At 35.1% G+C, this 8,262-nt stretch overlaps 1 protein-coding gene across 1 annotated transcript; it reads right to left on the bottom strand.

Moving 5' to 3' along the window:
- On the bottom strand, nt 3,695-5,768 carry LOC107625867. Its single transcript, XM_021117048.1, has 4 exons — nt 5,506-5,768; nt 4,323-4,816; nt 4,114-4,134; nt 3,695-4,081 (listed from the first exon to the last, which is right to left on the bottom strand). The coding sequence occupies exons 1-4, from the start codon at nt 5,766-5,768 to the stop codon at nt 3,957-3,959; spliced, it is 903 nt and encodes a 300-aa protein (XP_020972707.1). The 3' UTR covers nt 3,695-3,956.

The following is an 8,262-nucleotide window of genomic DNA, read 5'->3' as shown; positions in this document are numbered from 1 at the left end:
GCTCTGCTACATTCACACCAAAAATTATGTACTATAATTAACAACTATAAATTGGTCATATAAATATAAATAAGTAATTAAATACGTAAGAAATAAAAAATCAACCAAAAAACTAAACGCTAATTACCGTAGTTATCAGAACCGAACCGGTCATCAACCAGGTCAAATGACCGGGTCACTGGTTTATCCGGTTGAACCGGTCATAATTAAATCAAATTATTAAATTATAAGAATAAAATTAAGCTGAACAAAAAAAATAAATAATAACACAATCAATATCAATATACCAATGTCGGAATCGGTTTGGTTTGAACAGGTCCGGTTTGGTTTGAACTGATCGGATTCGGTTTGAACCAGTCCGGTTTGATTTGAACCGGTCCGGTATGGTTTGATCCGGTCCGATTTGAACCGGTCTGATTTGAACCGGACCGATTTGAACCGAACCTGGTCTGTTCGTCATGCTAACTAATCAATCTGTCATATTATTCTATCATACATTGTATCAAAATTGCATACATGCATTCATATACTCAGGAAATTCCGGTATATGCATGGCCTCCAAGTCCAGTGAGCGCATGAAAGTAGGCTCCACAAACGGATGCTGGTTTACTAGTGCATTTGCCACATCAGCCACATCTGCCTGCATAGTGTCCTCGGCCTGATCTCCATCTCCACCCGGATCAAGGCATTCATAATTACTTTCGAACTCCTCCTCACTATCACTATTATAATTTTCCATCTCAATATTCCAATCTGCTTCCGACTGCTCAAACTCAATAAACAGCTCAATGAATGATATCTGTGAGCGAGTTTCCATGTACACTGAAAACATATCTTGCATGCTCGCTTCATCGGTTACATATTTGATTTGAAACTGAACGAACCCACCAAATACAGATACTGGGTTCCTGTACAAAATGCACGATATTCTCCTACATATTTGAGAATCCATCTTCTCACAAATTACACCTTTTAATTCTTCAAACGACAATGTAAATGGAATAATAATATCCAATGGATTTTCACACACAAATTTTACACCTTCAGCTGTTTGTAATAAAATCTGCCCATGATAATAAATCTTTAACAATACTCTATCATCCATTATGATGTACTCACAGAAAACACTCTCAAACTTGATGCAAATAGGATCTTCAAACAATAAACATGAAAGCTGCTGCCGAAACAATGAAGAAGAAGAAGAAAGAACTAAAGGGATTTCAGAAGAGAAATTGACTAACAAAAAATGGAGACTTCGAGTAACGTTGAGGTATATATAAAACCATAAATCGGACGGTCCGACCGCATGCCTACAGTTAACTTTTACTACGCCCTGAAATCGGACCGTCCGATTTTCATCACTTTCAAATTCGAAATTTCTAGCATTCAGCAAATCGGACCATCCGATTTCAGTTAACTTAACCAAAAATATCTCAGCCCCATGTAATCGGACGGTCCGATTACTATGCACGACTTTTTCCCTCACCCACAAATCGGACCGTCCGATTTGTGCACCCCCTTCTCCAACAAAGAAATCGGACGGTCCGATTACTAGCCCCTCCTCAGCTAACTAACGCCGTCACATTACTGCATTATCTCCTCAAACCATCATAACGTTGAGTAACACACGTTACTTTCTCATATGAAAATTAATGAGCCTGTTAATGAAGTATCCTAATAAAATATCTGTTTTAAAAAAATGTGAATATTTTTTGTACCAACAAAAATATTTTGCTAAAATAATATTTTTTTTATGTATCCAAAGTCCAAACAGCCAAAAACCAAAAAAATAATTGCAAAACTGAAAGAGCAACACCATTTAACTCGATAGTCAGCTATGAAGTACGGACACTTTGTTGAGTTATCGTGTCCACGTGTCGGACACATTTTGGACACGACACTCGTCCGACACGCGTTTCTGCTGTGTCTAACCGTGTCTTAATAAAAAATAAAAAATTCTTCTCCGGATACATCTGGACACATCTAAATACCATCACGTGTCAGCGTGTCCTGTCTTATTCTTAACATATATTTTTAAAAAAAATTTATATTTTAATATCAATAAAATATCAAAATATCATTACGATTTATCTAAAAAATACTTTATATTTTATATATATGCGTGTCCCCGTGTCATGTAAGATTTTAAAATTCGCGTGTCGACGTGTCTCGTGTCCGTGTCAGTGTCTATCCATCATAGGTAATCAGTAGTTAACGAAAGAGACACTCAAGACGCATTTAGCAACAGTGCAAAGTGTTTTTTTTTTTTAGTATCTGGTGCCAAAAACGGCCCAGACCAGAACACAACACCCATATCCCAACCCGATCCGAACTTGATCTCCCTTCTTCCCCAAAAATAAAAAATGCGTGTTTGATGTGGTAAATTATTAATAATGTTCATTTAAGAGGGCCTCTAAATTTAATATCTTCACGCTATATTCTATTTTTAAGTTATTTTCTTGATTATAGATAATACATATTTTTTTTGCAAAACTTTCATGAACTTGGAGATATATTCTAAATATAGCTTTAAACAAATATCTCAGTACACATTTTTGGCATCCTAGCTTCATACTTCATTCCTAACTACCTAACTTCAAGATTTTAATTTCTATTTTATTTTGAGTTTTTCATGTTAATTTAAGATGCAAACTATCTCACTCCATCATTCAAAGAAGACAAACAAATTTAAAATTTACCTAAATATGAAGGCACTGGCCATTTTGGTATAGACCTCAATCAAGTCTTGAAAATGATGGTGCCGAGACCTCCAAATAAGGTTTCCAAGTGGGGGTCCAAGATTTTAGACTTAAGCTTCAAGATAATATTTTGCATTGCAATATACAATCAGAGAAGAAAAAAATACATCATGAAATGAAGGGAAAACAAGAAAAATCCTATTCCAAACAGGTAATCCAAGAAGACCCTGCTATGCAATGGTTATTTTGAATTGTTAGCTGTAAGCATAGAAGCTTCGCGCTCCAACCGACGCCTTTCCCTCTGCAAACACCAAATTTCCCAATCATCAAAACTATTTCAGGGGGAAAGATAAATCCCATATTGAATTGCTTGAGGTTTCGACGGTTTCTAGAAAGCCAATACAAGAATGCTTATTATTGAACATAGTTCATCCATAAAGTACAATTCAGCTATGAATTCAAGAACTTCAAAAGGATGTCTTTCAATCCATGGAAAAGATTTAGAAAATGCAGATCATGAGCAAAGAGATGCAGAGAGATCAGTAGCATAAAATCTGATTGTATCACTCTCTAGATAACCAAGTTTCATTATTTTTTGCTCCTGATCAAGTAGTAAAATTGAGAGAAACAAAGAAAAAATTCTCACCCTTCTTTCCCAGTAGGGTAGAAAGCAAACAAAATCATAAACTGGAGTAATAGTTGCACACAACACCGCATTCAGTCCGGTGAACACCAAAAGTGCTGTCATAGGTCGAGTTTTATGAGGCATAGCTCTCACTTGTAGAGACCAAGATCTGCAAAATATGAAGCTTAAAGTAAAGATTGTTTAATAGTTCAAGCCAGAACATACAAGAAGTTCTAGATAACATAAACTTATGATAAGAATGATTTGAAAAGAAAATGAAATAGCAGCTGAAACTTGAGAATTAAAAGTCTAACTCAAGTGAAGTAGACACCTAGTGCACCATTAGATGGATTCAGTATGCATAGTTTAGATTTTTGAAAAACCAATACTAAATTAAACCATAACTTATCAAAATTTGCTTCCTAAGTACATTGGCAATTTCAAAATTATACAGAATATATTAAGCTAATCGATGACAAGCACACACAACAGATTAGGAGAAAATTTTGAATTTTGAATAGAAAAAAAAAAAAACTATAAGGTAGCGTTTGAGACTGAGAGACTCAGACTGAAATAAGAACAGAATCCCAATTCCCCTTTCCCTTTCCCCTTCCCCATCCATTTCTTCTTTCTCATTTCGAATTCCAGTGGTTCTCCATCGGATCACCCCATCTCGCCAGCGCCACTACCCTCCTCGGCGTCGACTTCACCTCCGATGAGGAAGCCCACCAAAAATCAACCGCAACAGCAACAGCAATAATCACAGCACAACGGCAACAGCAACCGCAACAATCACAACAACAACTACACCTAAATCAACTTTATAATTACAATCACAGCAACAGCAAAATAGAAAATTAATTAGCTTATCAAAAATTCAAAACCTAAATCAACTTTATTATTAAAATTATAGCAAACTGGCAAATTAATTAATTGGGCGAAGAAGGAGGCAAGAAACTGTGAACGGAAAAATTGGAAAAGAGGGAACAGGGACTCACAATCACTAACCACGGCGGCGAGCAGCCACTGGAGGCGAGATGGCGAGGTCGACGAGCAAACAACAGCAATAGCAAGGACAAGAAGAGACGACAATGACGCACGAACCTGGGCGAGTCGCTGGCTGCTTCTGCTTGACTGAGCTGGAGACGACGAGGCCACAAAAGCGGCGACACACGAACCACGAGGTTGTGGTGGTCCTGGCGGCGGCGACAAGACAGCGGCTTCCGCTAGGGCTCTTCGATGGTGGTACAGATTCCTGAGCTGCACCGCGCTGGTTGTGCGTCGCTGGTTCTGGTTCTGGCGCTGGTTCTCAGCGGCGGGGTGGTCGACGATGAAGGGAAGGTGGCAGAGGGAGGCTGGCGATGATGATGATGAGTGACGGTGTCTTGGAAGAGGGAGTGAGAAGAGAAGAAAGTGTGAGAACTGAGAAGTGGGATAAGGGTATTTTAGTCCCGCCGTTGTTGAGTTAGTTGATGTCGTAAAAAATGAGGTACTATTTAATTTGGTTTTTTAATTTGGTGAGTTCTATGATGTTTTTTATTATGGTGACTTTTTTTTTTTTGTGACTGAACATAACACAAAGAAAAAACACATAAGAGAAAGAGTAGCACTCCTCTCTAATAATAATGTCTAAATTATTAGGGGGTTGTAACCACTCTAGGTACACCTGCTTGTTTAAAGCAGCAGTTTTAGCCATTAAATCAGCCGCTCTGTTTGCTGTATGCTGGATGAGCACTAAAGTAGCTGTCCAATTGCGCTGAAGCATCTCTTTGATTTTGCCAAGCAGATCAGAGTCATTCGTAATCATGCTGGTTGTGCCTCGCGAAACAAGAAGAAATGCATCAAGATTATCAGTTTCACATATGACCTCTTTACACTCGTGACACAAAATTCAAATTAGAGTCCTCAGCGGTCATTCCCAAATTTAAGCTAATCCAAATCTGACGAGCTTTTTGGCAAGTCCTAAAGCAGTGGTTAATATTCTCTAGAGAAAGATAACATCGCTGGCAAAAATCAGAAGTAGCAAGACCTCTTTGAAACCGGTAACTAACTGTGGGAACTCCGTTGTTGAGACAAAGCCAGAGCAGACACTTTATCTTCTCCGGTATTCTCAAGCGCCAAAGCCAAAGCCAATTTTCATTATCGTTCCAGCCAAATTTCTTCTTCAATAGCCATTCATACCCGCTTTTAGTCGAGTAGGTGAGAGTATTTGAGTTTGTCCAAAACCAACCTGTTTTATCTCCTGCCTGCTTGATAGGATCAAAGAGCATCAAATCAAGTTTAACTTCTTCCGGAATCATTGTGCAAAGAATATCCCACCGCCAATGTCCATGGTACCAGACATCTTCTAGCTTCAAGTGAGAATCAGAGATGTGCACAAAAGGAACCAAAGGAGCTAGCGTTCCACATGGTCGCCAAGCATGATACCAAAAGGATTGAGACATCCTGCCTGTACACCAATCAAAACCATCACGAAACTTTTTTATTGTCTTATAAATCGCTCGCCAAGTGCTTGAAACATTATTAGAAAAACTGGATGAAAAGCAAGACCTCCCAGATAAATATTTTGCCAACATAATTATTACCCAAAGCTTATCATTATTATGCAGTAATTGCCAAACAAGCTTTCCTAATAAAGCAAAATTTACACACTAGGTATCTCTAATTCCCAAGCCTCCATATTTTCTTGGAGTGACAACTTTGCTCCACTTGACATAATTTAAGCATCGCTCCCCCACCTTTTCCTTCCACAAGAATTGTCTAAGCACAGAATCAATCTTTTGACAAATCGAAGTAGAAAAAAGAGTCACTTGCATTTGATAAATAGGAAGAGAAGAAGCAACAAATTTAATTATGGTGACTAAATTGTCTAATTTGTTTTTAAAGATAAAAAATAAAATATTTAAAATAAAAAATAAAATATTTAAAATTTATTAAATATTATCTATTTGCCTTCTTTTGATAAGTTAGGTACAATCTCAAAAACACCATAATATTCATTTTTTAATTTTTACACAAATTTTAATTTAGTTCTTGAAATTTTAATGACTTTTATTTAGCTTTTAAATTTTGTAAGCGTAATTTATATTAGTTTCTAAGTTAATTTTTGAAGTACAAACATTAATAGAATATCTTGAGTCGAATGTTATGTTAAATTTTATAAAATAATATCGTTTTTATTTTGACATTTTAATAATCTAAATAAAACATTATAAGTGATATTTATTAAAAAAATTTTTATTAAACAAATGATTTGGCGTCAATTTTAGACTATTTTATTGCACTTGCACCCTTTCTAGGAATATCTGCATAAGTATCACCATAATTTCCAAAATACCCAAGTTAAATAACGTTATATCCAACAAAATAATTCTTCATGGATGTGAGGCTAAATTTTATTCATGATTGTCCAAATATATCTATGGACTCCGTCAATTCAATTACTACCCAGCAAAAGAATCTCCATTAACACACTGTATTCTACTCCTTCAAGAGTCCCTACAGGTCTACTTGAGAATCATCATTCTGTTACGAACATAATCACACACCAAATCATAGTCATAACATGGTGGTTTTACTCTTGTTGAATTTCAAAAATAAATAAATAAATAAATAAAAGGCTGAATAAATCAAACTAAATAACAATAGTAACAATAATTTTTCAAAACTAACTACTAAAACTTTTTCTTTATAGTACGTAATCGTTACGGCATAATAAACATTGAATTAAAATTAAATAACAATGTAGAAAATTACTGTTAATGACTTAAAAGGGATCTTCATTCTAAACAATTCCGTTTTCAGTCTAAGGGGGTTGGTGATTCCTTGGTTTTGAATTTATTGATTTGCATCAAAGAATTAGATACAACCCAATTGCATCCTTCTATATACATAACAAATCCTATGTTACACTTTATTATAATCATCTTAATTGTGTTTGCAGATTCATCTTTTGTTTACTTCCAAGAAGCTAAAAGATCACAACAAGCTAAGAAATTTCCCAGCATCAGTACTCAAAAACAGAACAAGCCATTTGCAGCCACTACATTACAGTTTGATTTTTGAGAATAAAATTTGAACATTTAGAGCGCTGAAATTTGCAACCAAAACGAGCTTCGAGAGATGCTTCTACGTGATGTCAAAAGAGTTATTTTGGGCTGGTCTGGGTTGCATTTTTGTCTTATTTGGACTTTCAGCCCACTTTTTCAAGCCTAATAATGTCTATAAGAGAAGTATATGATTTTTCTTAACATTTTTTTAACCATAACTTACGCTTTTCACACTCACCTCTCTAAAAAATTCACTATATATAATACCCAACAAAAGAATTTATCTTAACTAACTTAGCTTATTCGAGTGGTCAACTCACTCGTCCGCTTAAGTAAATGTCGAGGGTTTTTAGTCCTTAGCTAATTAGGTTAGGAGATACTATGAACAAAAAAAAAAAATTATTTTAAACCAATTTAATTTAATCTAATAGTTAGTGTATTAGTCCATTTAAATAAGTATTTGGAATTCGAATCCTCCTATACGTATACGTATACAGCAACTCATAGCCAATGACATAGTAGAAAACTAGAAAAATTTTATCATATACAATATAAAAAAAAAAAATCACCATATAAGCGTGGGTGCCAAACCTGTTTGCCTCATAAGTAGACATACCAAGGTTCGATTTCCGGTAATAGATAGATGGTGGTAACTAGAAAAGGATCCTTAGTTTGTGAGTGTGCGTATGACTAAAAATTTTTTATTATGCTTAAAATTTATGTAATCGTTAATTTTAGAATTTTTAACGGTTAGAAAATAACATTAACCATAATATTATAAAGATAATAACTAAAATTATTTTATTTATTTTATCATATATAATTATAGATTCATTATATCTAAAGTTATACAATTATTTTAGCTGTGATTAATGAATAAAAATAACTT

Source organism: Arachis ipaensis, chromosome B02 (genome assembly GCF_000816755.2).
Source record: "Arachis ipaensis cultivar K30076 chromosome B02, Araip1.1, whole genome shotgun sequence".
Classification (NCBI taxonomy): Eukaryota; Viridiplantae; Streptophyta; class Magnoliopsida; order Fabales; family Fabaceae; genus Arachis; species Arachis ipaensis.
The sequence above is the reverse complement of the archived record's forward strand: the minus strand, read 5'-3'. Positions and strand labels throughout refer to the sequence as shown.